We start from the raw sequence: 20,551 nt of genomic DNA on the forward strand, positions 1-20,551 counted from the left end.
AGTTGTGCATTCCTAGCGGGTATTCTTATATTGAAAGTGTTTAACGTGTTTCTTACTTCAACCCATTAAATACTTTTTACCTTAAGTAAGATAAAGGTTTCCAGTTTGCACCACCCCTCATAATAATAATCCTGTAAGCACACTGTTATAGAACATTTTATCTCAAAGAGTTATTTACTAAAGAAAATGTCAAAATTAAGGCCAGAGTAATCGAATGGACAGCGGATTTCGAGAATTGTTCCAGTTTGGCTATTTTGACCTTAAATGGGAAATTCACGTTAAATTCTCACTGTAGTGAATAAAGCAGTTTGATAGTGTACACCCCCTTGATAGTGTACAGGCCTCACAGGCTGTTTGTTAACATAGATAGATAAATGGGAGGCAAATGTGATAATTCATTCGGTTAGTTAAATGGAAACAATAATGTGTCATAATTCCCCCATTATTTACAGACATATGAGGCTATTTTAATAACATATTTCTGTAAATGTCCTTCTGTTTTGATTTATATTTGCTTTTACTGACATCTTATTTAAGATGTTGGGTTCACCTATACGTATAACATGAAATATCTCATGCTTCGAATATGTAATTTGTATTATGGTCTTAATTGCAGGTGTCTAGTAGTGGCTTCCTTCTTGCTGCTCAAACAAGATGGCGCCGTGGAAATACTCGGAAACAGGCCTTGGTGCACATGAGAGAGCTACTGACAGCTGCTGTACGAGTTGGAGGAGTAACACATCTTGTTGGGCCAGTTACCATGGTTCTTCAAGGAGGACCAAGGTATTTTGTGCTGTGGAAATAAGACTATTACGTTTGTATACCACCAAGGAACAGAAGGTAGTCAAATAACACTTTGTATTGCTCACTTGTCTATTATTCAAGGGTTTAGTTGAGGATCTGCATCTGTATTGAATCTCCTGCAAGGTTTTCCTCTTCTTAAACTTTGTTACTGAATAACCACAACCCATGTCTAATATCAGTCAATTAAAATATGCAGCTTTACATCTTACACAGAAATTAAGGAGTCAGATGGGTAAAAACAGACTTCTGATTAATATCTGTTTTAAATAGTGTAGCTACATTTTAAATGCTTGTATTTATTTTGCAGGGAATAAAAAGGTCTAAACGCCGACAAGAAAGCTGCATTGAAAAGTTGTTCTGATCTCTATCAGATGTTAAAATCTATGCATATTAAAGCGTTATTTATTAAAGTAAAAGTTGTCAGAAAATCAGATTTTTAGGTCTAAATAGCTGGGTTGCAAACTTAGTTGATTTTTTTTTTTTTTTTTAAACTTAATTTCTATTTTGTTTTTATGGCCTAAAATATGCCATTCACTATGAATTTGTTTATTACTAATAAGAAATAATCATGTGTTTACCAGTTGACAACTATTGGTATTTACAATGAATTCCCAGCCTGTCTGCATGTTCTAACAGCATATTCCTAACAGGATTGAAGAGCTGACATGTGGAGGAATGGTGGAGCAAGTTCAGGAGGCTTTTGGGGAGACAATGACCTCTGTGGTATCCCTCTGTGCCCGCTATCCTATTGCCTGCGCAAACAGCATAGGCCTTTTGTGCACCATACCTTACACGAGGTAAAAAGTTTTATGATTATGTATACACTGTTTATATAAATGCTCAAGCATCAAGTAGTAAAACAAAAAACAAAAAGATAATATCTGAACACACCACAATTGGTGTGTCGAGTAGTTGCTTTTGGAGAATTATGTTATTGAGACTGCCATTTTTTTTCACAGGTGATTGGTTGCTGGAGGTTTCAGTGTTATGTCTGCCAAGACAGGAATGTATTGTGGAATATTTGCCTCCTGTTTTGCTAGATCTGACAGCTGCACATACAGGGATTTTTTAGAATGTTTTGTAATGACTGTATATTTCATATTTGGAGTACTCCTTCAATGTGACATTTTTATTAAAGTTTGATAAGCTGTGAAAACAATTCCCCATCTGTTAACACTGCTTAAAAATGGATTGTCATTGTATAAACCTGTATATAAAAATGACCACCATCACATGTGTCTAAACTCCCCTATTTGACTTTTGGAAGGCACAACGAATGATGTACAATGTTGGTGAAGCTTTCACTATGCAATTTCTCTTGTTTCTCATAAGGAGTGAAGAAAAGTGTTTGGTACGCAGTGGGCTGGTTCAGCTCATGGACAGGCTCTGTAGTTTGAGTAACCAAACTGAGTCCAGCTCCAGTGAGAAGCAGACCAAGAAGCAGAAGGTGGCGACGATGGCATGGGCTGCTTTCCAAGTTCTGGCAAACAGATGTGTTGAATGGGAGAAGGAAGAAGGTCAGCACATGTTATGTGTTGTGAAAAAAATCTGCTTAGCTCCTGTCTGATTAATGCTATGCAGTCCATCTGGCACTTATGACTCAGAGTCAGACCTTCTGGTCTTTTACACAGCCTACAGCCTTTCTAAGTAAATCTGAATTTCACAGCCTATGACATCCAAAACATTGGGATTTTGCAGTGCTGTAAGGATTTCAACCTTTTTAGTACTGCTGATTTTCACTGCTGGTGGCCTTGGCTATTTCTGCTTACCTGTACATATATTTTGAATGAATGACCAGTCAAACCACTTGTAGGTTTAACATTTGTTTTGCATTGCAAAATTATTGTCCCATAAATCTCCACATACCTTCTCCTTTGCTCCATATCTTTTTTTCTTCTACCCTGCAGAGAGATTGGTTTATTTCCCAGAGGTGTAATCTTGATTTCTGTAGAGAAACTGTAAATGGAGCCTCCTCTCACACTCTATAGAGGATTCTGTGAAGCAAGATAAAGCTGTGTTATCCTTTATAGCTGATTAACAGCATCTTGTTTGTAGGTGGTTCTACCGAGGCTGTCCATTCTGGTCTAGCTCGACAGGTGTCCACCCTACTCACCAACCATCTGGCACGAGCCACAGAATGTTGTGGGAACCAAGCCGCTGGAAATGATGCCCTGCAAGATGTCCTCAGTCTTCTGAATGACCTTTCCAGGTAACTAATGATAGATGCTCTAAATTGTATCTGAATACCTAGAAGGTTTTATATATTTTGTACACAGAATTTACCAGAAAGAACAGTTATAGGGCAATATTACTTGATATGAGCAATTACTGTATTTTCAAAGATCTTTTTTAATTTTTTATTTTTTTTTTAAATGTGTTTATTTCTTTATGATAGATATTGGTACTATGCTGTACCTGGTTTTTGTCTACATGCAAGCAATAGAGCTTTTTTGTTTTGTTTGTTTTGGTTTTCTTTGTTTGTTTATTTAGAGGGTTACACCAATCATAGTAACCACTACAACCTGCTGTAGTGGTTATGATCTTTAAGAGTAACCTGGCCTCGTTCTCTAGTAATGGGGCAAATCATTTAGCAATGGTTTCCCCCTTTACCTTGTTACATTACCTGGGTGCCCAGCAGGCTCTGATAGTCCCTGGTGGTCCGGTGACACGCTTCAAACTTCTTCAGAACTTCAGAAGTGGGAAGAATCTGTTCTCATCATTCATTGGCTGAGAGAGTCGGCTGACAGCTCTCTGCCAATGACTGACATTCTGTGCATTGAAAGTTGCACATAGTTGACATTAGCCAGCCTGGACTTGTTGATGACACCCTAATGACGCTGCTTGAGGTGAGTTACACCTCCTGCAGCAGAGGCAAAACACTGGGTATCATGATCATTTCAAATCACTGAAGTTGTCATGGTGCTTCAAGTTAAGATGTCTAAATAACCAGAGGATTGCACTGTTTGTTTATTTAGTACTAGGCAGCTGTATAGCATTGTGGAGCGAAACTTACTCCAGCTAATATTCCCAAGTCTGTTTTGAGATTTTCACATTTCCTGGAAATGCATTAGATTAACAGGAGGATTTAGGACAATAATGCAATAATGATCCATACTGTTTGAGTAGGAGCAGAAGCATAGAAGGTGTGTGTGTGTGTGTGTGTGTGTGTGTGTGTATGTATATATATATATATAATTTTTATTTTATTTTTACTAAATTTTATAAAAAGGATATTTGACCATTGTTCAGCAATGCAACATTATGCATTGCACATGTATCTGGAAAATAACTTCAATATTGTTTATAGCAAAACAATAAACATTTTAAATAATAGTTGTCTGTGCTATGAACCCTGCCACAGTAGTCTCTATCTGCCTGTTAGGTCATGTGCTGATCAGCCGGTATCAATGTGTCTTATTTTACAGGAGTCAAATTGGAAAGGCAATTCTCAGCCAACCAGCCTGTGTCTCCAAGCTTCTTTCACTCCTGCTGGACCAAAGACCCTCCCCAAAACTTGTCCTAATTATTCTCCAGCTGTGTCGTGCTGCCCTGCCACTCATGAGTGTGGAAGACTGCGGCAATGTAGAGCTTCCACCTTGGAGTTATTCTGTACCATCTCTTGACAATGAGCAGGAAGATCCCAGCGATCCAGCATCTAAGATCGCTTCCTTGTTGCTGGCAAAGCTTGCTGATTATGTGGTTCCAGGTAATTATTGAAAACCAATATCATCTTTCTAAAAACCATAAACTTTGACAGTGGTCCTAACCCAGAATTCAAGGTAAACCAACATTCCTTAGGTGTTTCCCAGTTCTGTTCACATGGGCATACTGGCAAAACCTAGACCTCTAGTGTGCTCCGAGGACTGGGTTGGGAACCATTGGACTAAGATGTAACAATATAACTCTTAGTACGTTATAATGACACACTAATGGAATCATAGAGTATGTTATGTTTTTTCCAAAACCAATTTATTTTAAGCAAACTTTGCAGCATTTTAATTGGTTCAAGTGGTCCATTTATTCATTTCAAAGTATAAAGTTTACCAATACTGATGTGACATTATATTTCCTGTTTCACAAGAAAATGTATCCATTGCAAAACGAAGTAGTGATTAAAATTATAATTCCATGTGCCAGAAAAAAATAATTTAGATATTCTTATCAATTTTCTGGAATACATTGAATCCCCCCCAAAAAAATTCTATGAAAATTACCTCTGGTAACTTTTTTTTTTTTCGTTTAGTCGTGCACTTATTTTTTCATAAACTATATTTTATGTCAGTAATAAATGCAGATTATGTCGGCAATTACTATTTTAGTGACATGTCCATCACTCCCTCAGAAATACCACAGCCTTCAAAATGCTATTGATGTTCCTCAAATTAGAATTGCTAGTTATTCATCACACTTACTGACTTTCAAATGTGATTGTGTGATAATTGGACTCTCTGTCATTATGTACTGTCATGATTCATATATTCTCCAGATTTAATGATATTTGTCATTTTGTTTCTTAAGCAGTCACCTTTCCAATTGTACAGTAATTCATGCCACCTTGATGTGTCTTTAGAGAACACTGTGAAGTGATTTGATCTACAAAGCATGTAAAATTAACTGCTCCCCTTTGGGTTTCTCTATCTTGCCTGCAGGATGCCAGACAGTTCTTTCTCCCACTGCCACTGAGCCAGACAGCGGGTTGTCAAAAAACAGTCCAAAGAGTTCTCAGAAGGGGGAGAAGGACACAGGGGAAGAAAGTGAAGCCGTAGATGGCAAATTGTCTATTTTTATCCATAAACGGGAAGATCAGTCATCCCATGAAGTCCTCCAGCCATTGCTGAGGTATTATATAGGATATCTTAATTTATTAGTATTGTGTTGGTTTTTATTGTGTTTTCTTTCTAATTGTTCAAAATCTGAATTTGAAAATGTGTTTTAGCTTTGTTCTAAGCAAACTAGCAAGTTATAAAATCAAAAGACTTACGGTAATTAGATTGCCATTGTAAAAGAGAAGTATAGAGGCCCCAGAATTTTAATTGTTTTTAAAATACACAAGTTAATAGCAAAAAGCTATTGCTCTGTTATTCTTATACTTCCTACATAGTTTTTGTCTTTATTTTGTAACGATTGTTAATGTACTTTTGTACTGTTTGCAATTATATCCTTTTTTTTTTTTCCTTCTAATTATATAGTAGTTCAGAGGGACGACCATTTCGTCTTGGAACTGGAGCAAACATGGAAAAAGTGGTCAAGATGGACCGTGACATGACTAAAGTAAGTAGTAGGAGGTCACATAGTCCAACTTAAGGGACAACCTTGAATATTTTGCATTTGGCCAAGGTCACCCAAGTCTTTGCTGAAATTAGCTTCTAACAAGTCAGACTACTCGTCTTTGCACAGAACATTGAGATACCTGTATCTTGACCAGTGATGCTGACCGTTAATTGCAAATGTATCAGCATCATTGGAAATCTAGTTCACTCATCACTTAAGTGCCACATTTGTAAATATATAAGATTTTGTATTAGTGTTTCATCCTGCAATGTGTTCATTTCAGAGTGGGTGCTGTGAAGTGATCACAGAGGAGTCTGCAGCAGCTCTCCGAAAAGCAACTAAATGGGCTCAATCAGGTTTAATTGTTAGCATCGGGCCACCTGTAGAAATAGTAACTCCAGAAGCAGCAAGTGGCCTTTCCACCGGAGACAAAAAGAAAACTGCACAAACATCTATCTGCAGAGAGAGGAATTCAGATCTTGCCAGGTATAAATGATAACTGTAAATGTATTTATTAATTTGAAGCAATGATATCATATTTTTTTTACTTCCAATTGTGTTATATTTAACCTTTTCTCAAACTGGCTTGATGAATATGTCACTAAAAGTTGATGGGTTCTAGCACTATTTGCATTGCAATGATTATTCCATTTACACTGCCAGTCTGATCGAATAGAGACGTATTGGGTTTTAAAACTATATCATTAAGTCATTTTTGGGGGATTCATGAATACTGCACTTAATTCAGTCGTTCATCGTGTATGTCTCTTTCTGTAAAATATAGCTAAATATTGAGGGATGTCTATATGCATTTGCTATTGTTGTATCTCTCCCAGGTAGTAGGACTAACTAACTTGGATTAAAGCCACCCAGCTGTCATTGTTCTAAAATTACCATAATTTTGTGCAAGCCATGTTGACATGAGCAAAAAATCTATTTTTTGTTGTTGTTTAACAGAACGGACCCTGTGCGCCCTTTTATCAGTGGCCATGTAGCAAATAGCATGGCTGCAGAAGTAATTGCCCTGCTGCACAGTTTGCTGATGGCACCAGAGTCTAATGCTGCCCAGATATGGACAACCACAGCGGAAAAGGTTTGTCAAGCTGGATGTGAAAATTTTCATGTACAACATGTGCTTAATTTCTGTCTGCATTTAATGTTAAAAGACAATTGCTTTATTCAGTGGTTAAAGATACCTTCTAAGTACCAGAACCACTGCAGAAAGACTATAGCCCCATCCTTACTTTTTGGTGTTTTTTTGTTTTTTTTTGTTAAACCATTTATAAGCCGTTTTACAAAAAATGCAGCACCCATATGTCACCCGATTCCACATTGTTAAAGGAGCACTCTACACACATAATGCACTTTAGCTTGCTAGGCTAGAGAAAGCCAGTCTGCAGCTTTTTAAAGCTGTTTTTTCATAATATCCGTCAAGAAAGCATGTATATTTTCTTTGGGGGTATATGTACTTAATTGTCAAACATAAGATTTTACAGTATTCCTTTAATACCAACGCTTCCACATTACCGATATCAGTTAGACTTGAACAGTAATTTGTTTCAGATGATTTATCCAAATTAAACTCCTTGTAATCCACACCCGGACTAATCAATCCTCCGGGAATTACCTGTGGATTCGGATTTAATCACGAAGACTCCACAGGTTAATTGCTTACATCTGATTCGTCCGGGTGGGGATTAAAAGGAATTCGATTAGGTTAAACCATCCAAAAATAATTTTGCCAAGTCTAATATCAGTTTTGTCCAGTCTGACAAACAGTGGTTGGCTGAGAGTTCAGCAACAGGGTTAGCCAAGCAATGTCGGCATTCACTGCTGACTGGTTTCAAAATATGTGATATTTGTAATGTGAAAGTGTAAATTCCGCCTTATCAACATGGTTAAAAAAACGGGCAGGCCACCCATAGCTAATGGGAGCCTTGGTCTTTGTAAAAACAATCAAACTTCTTTTTGGTTTTAGAGTATTAGAATATTAGAATCTGAATGTACATTTCCTGGTTAAATTCTTTGTTATTATTGTTATATCAAAGAGGTCCATAGCAATAAAATTCTCAGTAATGTTAGAATTTAAGATTTAGAAAATTATTAACCCACTTATACAGGTAGCGATCATCAGGAATCAAAAAAAGAATATGTCTGAAGCATTACTTTATTGTTTTGTATTACAGGTTCTTTCTCGTGCCCTGATGTACATCCCACAGCTGGGTAAATATGCAGAGAGCATACTGGAAAATGGAAGTGGCAATGGCAGGAAGTTGGCCAAACTGCAAGGCATTGCAAGACAGGCAGTTGCTGCATTATGTGCCCTGGGGGGCTTCAAGGAGAACATTAAAATTGGTTCTGAAGTTCAGGTATCTTATATTTGTGTGTCACACTTTCATAATGAATGATAGGACGTTATACCATGATTTAAAGAAGAAATCACAATTGGATTTGAATGCAGATTGATTTGTTGCACCTGTTCCTTACATAGTTGTAAGAGCAAGTGTATCTAAAGAAAAGTAACATGTGACTCTATAGGTCAACTACCATTCCAGTATTTAATTATTGGAATAGAAATGACAAGATTTGTGAATTGGTCGAATTTAGCTAGCTGTACTTTTTAATGAACCCTGTATAGTAGAATATGGTTCTGTGACTTTTTCTGCGGAAGAATGTTCTTCAATATCAAACATCTCCGTTAGAATCCATTCTTTCCATTAGCTTGAATATAGCAGGCACAGTTAGTGAAGTATTTAAGGAGTATAAAAGATCTTATTATTGACCACACTGACCCTTGTATTGGCAGCAGTTGTTTTTTTTTTTTACTTCTGTTAAGCAGATCTGCAGTAAGTACACTGATAAATATTTCAGGAATAGCAGTCTCCCCAGTCCTTGTGCTTCACAAAGTGTATCTCTAATTTGAATTGTTGCCAGAATATAATAATTGCTTTTTACAAGTGTGTTGATGGTGGTGGTCTTAGAAACATGTTGTACATATTGCAAAAGAGCCACACTGACTTGTGGTAGTAATTTTATGTCTTATTTCTCTTCTGGTAGGTATTGGGTAGAGGCATATCAGGAAGCATTGGATTGGTTGTTTCTATTAATGAACAAGAAGGTATTGCTACAGTGAAATTTCCATCTATGGACTTTAGAAAATCTTCAAAAGCGTCTGACACATTGACTATTCCATTGTTTAGGCTCTATGTTCCCAGATCAGAGGTAAGATTATTTGACTGACATTTATTGATAATTGTAGTATGTTTAAATGTAGTTGTCTAGCACAGGGATCTCGCACCCACTCCATGTTAATGGCCAACAACTCCTATAATTCTTTGAATGCAAGAGATAGCTATTAAATCATGTGAGCTGTAGTTCAACAACATAGGTAGGGGTCAGAGTTTCAGAGTCCTGGTCTAGCAACCTAATTATATTCTTACATAGTTATAAAAATAGGAGATCAGAGATTTCCTCTTTTTTTTTTTTTATTGACATATACTTCTCTTTATTAAATTATTAATGTTCCCTCTTCCACCTAGGCAGTGCTCATTGTATCCAACCATCACTTTAATCTCACATTTCATGTAAGCGCTGGCGTGGAAGTTCAGTGATGAACAGTGCGTACATGCACCGTGCCACACACAGCACTAATCCTAGCCACAGAGACAGGTTTTGCCTGTTTCTTTCCTTCTTAAGTGGTAGAGGATGCTTACTTATAGACTACACCATGACCCTGCTTCCTAGTCACTCTTACGAATTCATAATTATATAGTACAAATGTATCCTTTGAATAAGCTTAAATCACCTATAGCCTGCTTTGGCAGAAGGCTCATATCTCCAGAGTTATTTCTCTATGACAGCAACACTGTACATTTATTTGTGAATGTCTATATTTTTATATTGTATATTCTTTATACTGCATTGTTTTATAGATTTTCCCACACCTCTTTGTATTGAAGGATGTACTCGATTTTTAGGGTTTTCAACACTTGCAGTTTTATTGGATATAAATGATGTGATTGTTTTTGTAATGCAATGAAAATGCCATTTCTGATAAAGCTGGCCATGATCTTACATGTGCTGTCTGTGTTAAAAGACTGTGAACAATACCATGACATATGGCTATGTGTAGTTTTCTAGATGGTAATACATCTATTCAAGCATAGAACTTTGTTATACAAACAAATCAAACATAATTAGACATATGTTTTACAGTATTGTCACAGCCATCTTTAAAACATGTTAAAAGGTATTGTTGCCTTGGAGATGTCTGCTTCATTGTGCTGTGTGAGTGCTTTGGATATTACTTATAGTTTTCTACATTGTTGACGTGTGCTTTTTGCCTCATTGCTCCATCTCCCCCATCAGGCATTGCCTCTTCATAAACTGTCCATTACGGAGAAGGTAGTACAGGCAGTCCAGTCCATGTTACTTCCCCAGGAAGGATGTCTCTCTATTCACACCTCACTTCCTGCAACAGGGGACGCCTCAACGCCAGTAATGGCAGTGGTTCGACTTCTTGCTGAGATCAGAACAAGGTGAGAGAATGTGCATGTACTTTAATCTTCTCCAATGTTCAACTCTGTTAATCAATTCTTTCAATCCATTTTTGGAGCCTTAAAGGGACTCTATAGTCAACATATAAAAGCAAGAAAGACAGGTCTCCCAGCCTTCCTTCTTGATTTTATATGAACTTAAATTTAATAAAAAATAAATTCGAGGTGTTTTTATATTAAAAACTTACCTCCGTTCCAGCGCCGAGCTCCCAGCCATGCCGCGCCCCCTTTTTCGTCAAAATGACGAAATCGCGGGGCCCAATAGGACGCTTCTCTGAGAGAAGCGTCATGGCGATGTGGTGCGCATGCGCGGCTTCGCGCTGCACCAATCGCGTTCTTCATAGAGCGGCATTGACAGCCGCCCTGTGAAGAACCTGAGCGCTTTACCGCGCATGTGCGCGGAATGCGCGTTCGCGAGCTGAGCTGTCTGACTGATGGATTGGATGGATTTCAAGCCATCCAATCACAGTGCTCTGTGTCATTTTACAAGCGTGGGAAAGTTCTTTGGAATTTTCCCACGCTTGTAAAATGACAAAGAGCACTGTGATTGGATGGCTTGAAATCCATCCAATCACAGTGCTCTGTGTCATTTTACAAGCGTGGGAAAATTCCAAAGAACTTTCCCATGCTTGTAAAATGACAAAGAGCACTGTGATTGGATGGCTTGAAATCCATCCAATCACAGTGCTCTGTGTCATTTTACAAGCGTGGGAAAATTCCAAAGAACTTTCCCATGCTTGTAAAATGACAAAGAGCACTGTGATTGGATGGCTTGAAATCCATCCAATCACAGTGCTCTGTGTCATTTTACAAGCGTGGGGAAATTCCAAAGAACTTTCCCACGCTTGTAAAATGACAAAGAGCACTCTGATTGGCTTAAACCCACCAATCAGAGTGTTCTTAGCCTAATTGCAGGGCGGGGCAAGGCTTTATAAGCCTTCCCCCGCCCTGCGGAGCTCAGTCTGCGTGGAGCCCTCCATGGGTGAAGATGGATTATTTTTTTTGCGCTCGGGGTTTTTTTTTTTTTTTTATTGCGTCGGTTATTATGGCTTTTTATTTGGCCTTTTTTGGGGCTGAAGAAAGAAGATTTTAGAAGAAAGAAAACATCGAATGGTAAGTTGTATTTATCTTATTTTTTTTTCTTTACAGGTTTTTAGTTAAAGGGTCCCCCCTCATTATTTTTAGGGTGAGGGGGGTAGGTAGGGAGTTAATTTTTTTTTGGGGGGGGGGGGGAGGGTTAATTAGGCCCCCCCCTTTGTATTTAGGGCCCCCACCCACCGCTCAGGGGTGGGGGCCGGGGGGGACAATAGGTCCCCCCCTTATTGATAATTTTAGGGCCCCCAACCGCCGCTCAGGGGTGGGGGCCGGAGAGGGGAACAGTGGGTCCCCCCCCCCCTTATTGATAATTTAAGGGCCCCCACCCGCCGCTCAGGGGTGGGGGCCGGGGGGGTGACAGTAGCCCCCCCTTATTGATAATTTTAGGGCCCCCACCCGCCGCTCAGGGGTGGGGGCCGGGGGGGACAGTAGGTGTCCCCCCCCTTATTGATAATTTAAGGGCCCCCACCCGCCGCTCAGGGGTGGGGGCCGGGGGGGGCAGTATGTCCCCCCCTTATTTATTATTTTAGGGCCCCCACCCGCCGCACAGGGGTGGGGGCCGGGGGGGGGACAGTAGGTCCCCCCCTATTGTGAATTTTAGGGCCCCCACCCGCCGCTCAGGGGTGGGGGCCGGGTGGGACAATAGGTCCCCCCTTATTGATAATTTTAGGGCCCCCACCCGCCGCACAGTAGTGGGGGCCAGGGGGGACAATAGGTCTCCCCCTTATTGATAATTTTAGGGCCCCCAACCGCCGCTCAGGGGTGGGGGCCGGAGAGGGGAACAGTGGGTCCCCCCCCCCTTATTGATAATTTAAGGGCCCCCACCCGCCGCTCAGGGGTAGGGGCCGGGGGGGGGGACAGTAGGTCCCCCCCCTTATTGATAATTTTAGGGCCCCCACCCGCCGCTCAGGGGTGGGGGCCGGGGGGGGGACAGTAGGTCCCCCCCCTTATTGATAATTTAAGGGACCCCACCCGCCGCTCAGGGGTGGGGGCCGGGGGGGGGACAGTAGGTCCCCCCCTATTGTGAATTTTAGGGCCCCCACCCGCCGCTCAGGGGTGGGGGCCGGGGGGGACAATAGGTCCCCCTTATTGATAATTTTAGGGCAGTATGTGCCCCCCTTATTTTTAATTTTAGGGCCCCCACCCGCCGCACAGGGGTGGGGGCCGGGGGGGCAGTATGTGCCCCCCTTATTTTTAATTTTAGGGCCCCCACCCGCCGCACAGCGGTGGGGCCCCGGGGGGGGGAGGAGAGTAGGTCCCCCCCCCTTCAACCACTATTGTGGCCAGACAGCATCCCTGTGGGTTCGGGCTTCAGCTGTCAGCTGAAGCCACGCCCACAGCAGTGCTGACAGGCTATCGGCACACAAAGCGCGTTCACAGTGCTTTGTGTGCTGATAGCCCGTCTGATGCATTCACCCAGAATGCATCGGACGAGAGGCCTTTTTAGGGCCTCTGAACTCGGAAGTCCCTCTGGTGGCCGTCTGATTGACTGCAACTGGAGGTGTTCCAAGCTTCCAATGTAAACACTGCATTTTCTCAGAAAATACAGTGCTTACAAGAAAAAGGCTCCGGGTAGCTGTAGCACTCACCTAAACAACCTCATTAAGCTGAAGTTGTTCAGGTGACTATAGTGTCCCTTTAACATCGTGAGTGCAATTTAGTATATTGATTTTTTGATTTGTTAATGTTCTTTTGTCCAGCACAATTTAAAGAATGACTTGTCCTTCAGTTGAAAAATCGACATTAACAATGCAAGTGATTCCCATCCTGCTGTATAATGCCTGAGGAAAAATTAGTCTACTTACTATGGTCATAGGGGCATTCTGTTTATTTTCAAAAACAACCTGAACAATATCGCAGCATTAGACATGATATTCCATTTATAATATTTGACATAAAAGAATATGAGGGCCCTGCATGTGAAATTTTATAGTCTAGCATTTTCCCTAGTGGAGCTGAATTCCTGGGTTAGTGTCAGAGCGTTCAAGTCATCTTTGTTCTTGTGACACAGTCGTACTCATGGTCAGGTCTACCGTTTTCCCTCTACCTGACTCATGAATCACTTTTCTACCAAGTTCTTTTTGTTAAAAATAAATAAATAAAAAGTTAGCTGGGGGCGGGGCCTGACTGCCATGCTGTAAGAACAGCTCCTGAAATATCTTGACTTATCCGCCTTCCAAAGCTAATCTTCTTCCCACCTAATGACTGGAAATGGTGGTCCCATACCCAAGGTAGTACTGGCCCCGAGGCAAGATTTGCCACCCAGATGAGGACTACTCGGGCGGTGAGTGGAGTGGAGTGGACGACCGCTACCCCGCTGTCCTGCCTGGGTGTGCCATGCTGGACTCTCGAAGCTTTATATACCTGGCCCTGTTCCCACCCCTCTGGACCGGTGGGGGTGAACCTGGTCCATACCCTGCGGCCCCCACTGCTACCACAACTCTGAAGCCCCACAGCACCATCGTTCTACAACACAGACCTGGAGTCCCCACCAAAATGGCTGAAGCCACGCAACCAACAGCCTGCTCCAGAGAGGATATTGATCTACCTGCCTCACGAGATACAAGCTTACCACAGCTAGAGCAGGGGAGGCTGAGGCACACCTATCAATCCCCCTGGCAGACGCTGGCAAGCAGACAAATCGCGGACACTTCGCTCCCGGCTGCCCTCACTACTCAAGTGCTCACACTGCAGATCGGACGGAGAGACAAGGGCCGAACATGCTCACCCAGAAAGTGACGGGAACACTAGCAACAGACCGGCCTAGCGGTGATTGGGAGCAACCCCTCATCAGGATGCCCCACACACAGCCCAGATACGAAATAACCGAATGGACGCATGAAGCAGAGAATCAGCAGGCTACCTCATTGCAGCAACGTGACGCTTCAGCTTTCCTATGGGATACACAGCCTGTAGACCTCTTTACCACAGCTGAGCCATGCTGTGGCCATGATATCCCCAATAGGGGTCTTTTTATCCAACTAAGTGGCGGGGGCCTTGGGGGTGTGTTACTGCTATCTGAAAGTTCCGTTTATTCACATTTTCCCCCAATGTAACAATTTGTCACATCTGCATGTCTGGCTAGTTACACAGGCTATCAAACTATTATAAGTGTATCTAGTTAAATTCACTGTGCTAACTTGTATTGCGACCCTCTTCTTTTTCTCGTAGTTAGACATGACTCATTAGCCTGATCTTATATTCATAAAATGTGCAGTTACTCAAAATGACATGTCAATGTAATATGGTGTTTGTTTGAGCTGTCGTGGCCATGTAAGCTTGTAAGTTATCTTATGCCCAACCAAAATAAAGAATTATTAAATCTAGAAAAAAAATTTTTTTAAAGGTTTCCCTTTATCTTGTGACAAATCGTTCCACTACTGTCACGTTGGTGAGCTTTCTGTGACCAGCAAGCAGCTTTCATAATCTTCCTTTTTTTGTTTAACTTGTCACGCCCAAAATCGTGTCCGTAACACTCACCCTCAAAAACAAAAAAGTTAGCTTGAAATTTATTTGAACAATGCGTTACATAATTGTAGAATACAATTGATGTTTTGTGGATTGCTGATAATAGTTCTCCTTTAGTTTAACCCCTTAAGGACACGTGACATGTCATGATTCCCTTTTATTCCAGAAGTTTGGTCCTTAAGGGGTTAAACCATATACTCTAAAATGATGAGGCCTGTCAGTCTTCAGACTTCAGAGAGAAATGCTGAGACAGAAACAAACAGCATAGCTTAAGTATTCTTCAATTAAATGGAAAGGAACACATTAAAAAATAACAATATCCTCTATAAAAGAAACAAACATTTGTAAAGTCGAAACCCATACTTCTTTTTTTTTAAACAAATATATGCAGCTACATATTGATATTTCTTTGTTTTCTTTCTTCACCTTTAAACACACTTCATTTCTCTTTTTAAGATCTTGCTTGGTTATGGCCCAGCTGCTGGAGGACAGTTCATTCTGTGAAGAGTTTATACAGCAATGCCCGGCTGCAGTAGAAGTGTTAAATTTAGTTGCACAGGAATGCAGTCCTGGTATGTTTGTGCTGCATTCTACAACAATGCAATAAAGTGGGGGAGCTGCTGTGGGAATTCCAGAAAATTATTGGTGGGAGAGAAGAAGAAAAATATCTATGGAAGGGGTGTCAAAGGGATTGATGCAAGGGAGGTGGGTTTTAATCACAGATTACAAATGTAAATAAAGATAAAGGGAAACGAGAGAGGAAAAAAAACAAGTAGAGGACAATGTAGAGAAATCTTTGCATTGCCTTAGCAAAATGTGTGACAATAATTTAGCGATATCCACTTTTAATTTTGGACAAGCTGTTTATTTGTTTAAGATCCAATTGTGTTATGTTTGTGTCAATCTAAAATACTTGCTTTGTGTTGCTGTATGTTGATATGAAGACTGTTTAATTGCAGGAGAACGCCTCTCTGTGGTGGAGGTACAGTGTGAAAGGCTGAGGATGTTGTACCGGGACTGTGCGCGTCCTCCACCCCCACCTCTCCATACGGAGCGTAGGCAGGTAAATAAACCGTATTACAGTTTTCATACTACTTGTTTTACAATTCTACTGACCTTAAAGTCGTATATTTTAACTGTAGAGAAACCTATTTATTGTAGTTATATTTATCTGAACACTATACATATCTTTCTGTTTCAGCCCAAGGAGATTACCTGGAGTCCTTCCCGGGTCTTCCCTCCAGTGAGAGCCTGTATGTTTTCATCACATCTAACAGCTGTAACGTTTTTGGCTGATCCCAGTGCTGGTGGCGGTCTGCCACGTGGAACGTTTATCTATGCAACTTCTCCTGTGCCTGTCCAAGTAAGATCAGTGTAGTATTAACTTATAACTGCTGAGTAGTCATTTGGAGGCATCTCATTCCTCTGGTATTTCTTGTTAAAAGGATCATTGATAGGTTTCTAAATGCAAGCCAATAGAGAGCATAATAATAAGACCGCCTCAATACAGTCTGTGCAATGGATAGCAGTGACATTTAAGAATAGGAAGTAAACTGTGCAGATGTAGGGAGTTAAGTGTGGTTGAATCCTGGGACCATCGCTCGTGTTGAACAGATATGGACTTTTCATTTAGAAGAATATTTAAGTTGGTCTTCAAGTTAGGATTAAGGCTTGAGGAACCGGTATAGTCCAAAAAAAACTATCTTTGTTTCCCCTTTTCAAGGCACCATCATTTTATTGGGAGATTGAAATTGTTTCCTATGGAGACACAGATGATGATACTGGTCCTATTGTGTCATTTGGATTTGCAACAGAGGCAGAAAAGCGAGATGGAGCATGGACAAATCCTGTTGGTACTTGTCTGTTTCACAAGTAAGTGACCTTGTTAAACTGAATGTCAGTTGTCCCCTTTCATTGTTTCTGTGAAACTGTCTCCTCTGCTTAGCGGCAGCAGAATTGATGGCAGCCAATGTAAATCTCCGATAAGGCTTGTTTGTGATTCATTTCTGTGTCTCTTGTGAATCTGAAATATAATTAGAAAAGAGACTCAGGGACGAATAAAATTCAAGGACACCAAGCACATTTCTTGAACAGGAGATGGGGAATAGGCATTTTGAATATAGAAAAAATTAATGTCCTTTCTTTCTTAGCCAAAAAAAAAAAACCCTTATACTAGATAAAGTACTGCTTGTATTGGGCACAAAACAAAAAAAACTGTCATAAATTGGTCTATAGATTATACATCAATATTAGAATTTCATTGACTATCTTTGCTTCTCTTAGTAATGGGAGAGCTGTTCATTACAATGGATCCAGTCTGTTACAGTGGAAGAGTGTGCGCCTAGATGTGGCCCTTTCTCCTGGTAAGGCCCGTACAAGTTATGTATGTAAATTATCTCTTGAACAAGAGTTAATGATCCATCTACACACATACACTAGCTGTTATCTTGCAATTAACTGTGCTGATTTCTCAATTGTGTGATATAGGGGATGTTGCTGGCATAGGATGGGAGAGAATGGAAGGTACACCTCCACCACCAGGTCAGCCAGCCAAAGGCAGAGTTTACTTCACCTATGGTGGACAAAGGCTTGGTCCTTTCTTGGAAGATGTTTCTGGAGGGATGTGGCCAGTTGTACATATCCAGAAAAAAGTAAGTGCATAATTGTGTATATATTTTTAGCCAGCACAGTTACAGTATAATTTTTTTTGTTCTTGTCTTCTGTGTTGTCTTGAGGTTGACCATGTATTAAATTAATGGTGTTTTTTTTTTTTTTTTTTTTTATATATAATTTTGGGGTCTGATCTGATAAATAGCTTTGTTTTATGCAACATTTCTGTGTCTGTTTAAAGCCCTCAACTTATATGCATTTTTTTCTCTTATCTTGGCAGAACACAAAAATACGTGCTAATTTTGGATCACGCCAGTTTGCATTTGCTGAAGGTCAGGCCCATCGCAATGCTGCTGATTTGTGTATTGATTTGGCTGAAGAGATTAGTGCAAACTTTGAAGCCCTGCCATTTGCTATGGCATCTGATAGTGACAATGATGCTGGAACCAGTATAGCGTCTGACCCTGGCAATCACGGACCCCCTTGCCGCATTGCTGCAGTTTCCTCCATGCAACAACGTAAGAAAATATTTGGTTTCTTGGGAAGCCATAACACCATATTTAAATCCCTGTTTGCAAACCTCCTTTGGTTTTCATATGCCTAAATACAATATTTTTGAAATTTCGTTGAAATGACTGTTTAAATTAGTCTATAATCGCAAAACATACTTCACTTCCGAGCAAACTCAAAACAAACAACTCTTAAGAATCTTTGTTATTACTTTGTATTACTGCCCTTAAAAAAGTTTTATGAGCACCCTCTATGTAATTAGTATCAATTTTATTTAGTGCTTTTTTTTTACCCTATAGGGACTTAAACATTTTTTAGCTCACCCACACCCAAATTGTAACTGAATTGGAAGCTTTTGACTTACTTAATGGAATTAATTTGATTGACGTCATGGAGAATCATAGTAATGCAACAATGAATACATTGGACATTGAACTAGAATGTCTGGTGGAAATCACATTTTATCTGCATGATATTCTCAGTGGAATACTTTTCTTTTTTTTTTCCCTCACGATTATAAGCATTGCAGTTAGATGCTTACTATAATCTGATTACATCAGTATTTGTTATTGTCCTTACTGAAGGACTCTGTAGGGGTACGTAGAACAGACGTTTGTGTCCAGGAAGCAGGGAAAACTAAACTAAATTATTCCTAAAGAATCTTTTTCCCCTCCTGTATATGAACAGGCTTCTTTTGTCAGCCTCTCTGTTCTGATCACTCGGATGCAATAGCTATTGATATTATCACATTGTCTATGCTTGTAATGAGTCCATTGCTCCTACTTGTATTCTAGAATGAACATATTGCATATAGCAGCATGAGTGGTGAAATTAATTTAATTGTACCACTTTACAGTTACTGTATTTTTACTTTAACTTATATTGCTCTTTCATACATCGTATTGGAAACATCATCGTGGCCATCTATCTATGTCCTTTTTCCCAACAATTCGACAATCAGCATAAGCAGACCATATAACTGAACTAAAACAGGTTATTTAGCACGTGTCCCTTAGATTGTGCTATTTTTAAGCTTTTAAAGATAAATTATCCTTTAATTTGCAAGTGGGGAAAACCTCTAGAAAATAATCTTGTCAACAACACCAAGGTGTAATTAAGATCTAGTTTAAAATAAACATGTTTGAGATATCTTTCCATTAAAAGCACAAAAGTTCTAGACAGTACCATGGTCAGGTTTGATGTAGTGATCTCTAAGCATGCACACTAGATTGCGCTCTCTAATTCCTATGGGACCCTTCACTAGTAATTGCAAACATTAGCAAAACTCTTACAATTATTTTCAATCAATACTACATATGTTCCTGCCTCTTGGATGTACATTGTGGATTCCAACTGCTGCTGTTCCTTAAATTCGGGTCTGTTCTTATGTCCCCATAGAATATGACAGTGATGCCGCCTGCCATTACAAGGTAGAGCTCAGCTATGAAAATTTCATAACTTCTGGTCCAGATCCTCACCCTCCACCTATTGCAGATGACGAGAGTGATGATGATGACGACGACGATATTCCACGGGTAATAATGCCAGATATCCTCATTTCTATTTTTTCGTTTCTGGAGCATGCTTGTGTACTGCAAAACAAACTGAACGATGTTTTATGTACATAATAATATAATGTTCTTGTCTTTACCAAATGTTCATTCCAGGGCAGGAATTGCTGAAAAGGTAGATCGCCAGCAATAGTATAACTCTTAACAATGATTCTTTTTATACCTAAGTTCAGAAATTAGCACACTGTTTTTAATTTCCTACGGCAATCTCCCAATACGGAGGCACATTCTTCTCATCACAGCAGACCTCTGCAGAACACCAATGTCATTGCAATTAGAGCCTGTATTATTGCTATTTATGCTCAGGTTTTGGAGTCCTTTTGTCTCCTCTCACCTTTGATGTTTTCTCGTATTAATTGCTGTAATATTACAGACAGCAGATTTGTTTCTTGTATGCTTGGTTCCATGCATTGAATTATAAATTTGTATCTCCTTCTTCCCTCAAGGAGGATCATTATGCGTTGTTGGTGAAAGCTTGGGAAACAAAGGTCTTTCCAACCATCAGGAGGCGATTTCGCAATGAAGCTGAGAGAAAGTCTGGGCTGGACCAAATTAAGGGAGCCCTGCAGTTGGGTATGCTAATCCTATTGGACATACATGTTTGTTTTTTGGTGGGTGGGTGAGGTTTTTTTTTTTTTTTTTTTGTTTTTTTTTTAAAGAAAGAAA

General features: G+C 40.1%; 1 protein-coding gene across 1 annotated transcript in view; it reads left to right on the top strand.

Moving 5' to 3' along the window:
* The window catches only part of HECTD4 (HECT domain E3 ubiquitin protein ligase 4), a 168,744-nt gene that overhangs the window by 104,726 nt on the left and 43,467 nt on the right, over positions 1–20,551 (top strand). Inside the window, exons 32-52 of the mRNA XM_063454220.1 lie at positions 617–783; positions 1,455–1,601; positions 2,137–2,321; positions 2,860–3,013; positions 4,230–4,510; positions 5,454–5,643; positions 5,994–6,075; positions 6,359–6,561; positions 7,033–7,168; positions 8,262–8,444; positions 9,133–9,297; positions 10,444–10,613; positions 15,651–15,766; positions 16,154–16,257; positions 16,396–16,557; positions 16,918–17,066; positions 17,478–17,557; positions 17,682–17,845; positions 18,085–18,322; positions 19,713–19,849; positions 20,332–20,458. Coding sequence (XP_063310290.1) covers positions 617–783; positions 1,455–1,601; positions 2,137–2,321; positions 2,860–3,013; positions 4,230–4,510; positions 5,454–5,643; positions 5,994–6,075; positions 6,359–6,561; positions 7,033–7,168; positions 8,262–8,444; positions 9,133–9,297; positions 10,444–10,613; positions 15,651–15,766; positions 16,154–16,257; positions 16,396–16,557; positions 16,918–17,066; positions 17,478–17,557; positions 17,682–17,845; positions 18,085–18,322; positions 19,713–19,849; positions 20,332–20,458 — 3,340 coding nt within the window. The remainder of the gene's footprint in view (positions 1–616; positions 784–1,454; positions 1,602–2,136; positions 2,322–2,859; positions 3,014–4,229; positions 4,511–5,453; positions 5,644–5,993; positions 6,076–6,358; positions 6,562–7,032; positions 7,169–8,261; positions 8,445–9,132; positions 9,298–10,443; positions 10,614–15,650; positions 15,767–16,153; positions 16,258–16,395; positions 16,558–16,917; positions 17,067–17,477; positions 17,558–17,681; positions 17,846–18,084; positions 18,323–19,712; positions 19,850–20,331; positions 20,459–20,551) is intronic.

This window comes from Pelobates fuscus, chromosome 5 (assembly GCF_036172605.1).
Source record: "Pelobates fuscus isolate aPelFus1 chromosome 5, aPelFus1.pri, whole genome shotgun sequence".
Taxonomy (NCBI): Eukaryota; Metazoa; Chordata; class Amphibia; order Anura; family Pelobatidae; genus Pelobates; species Pelobates fuscus.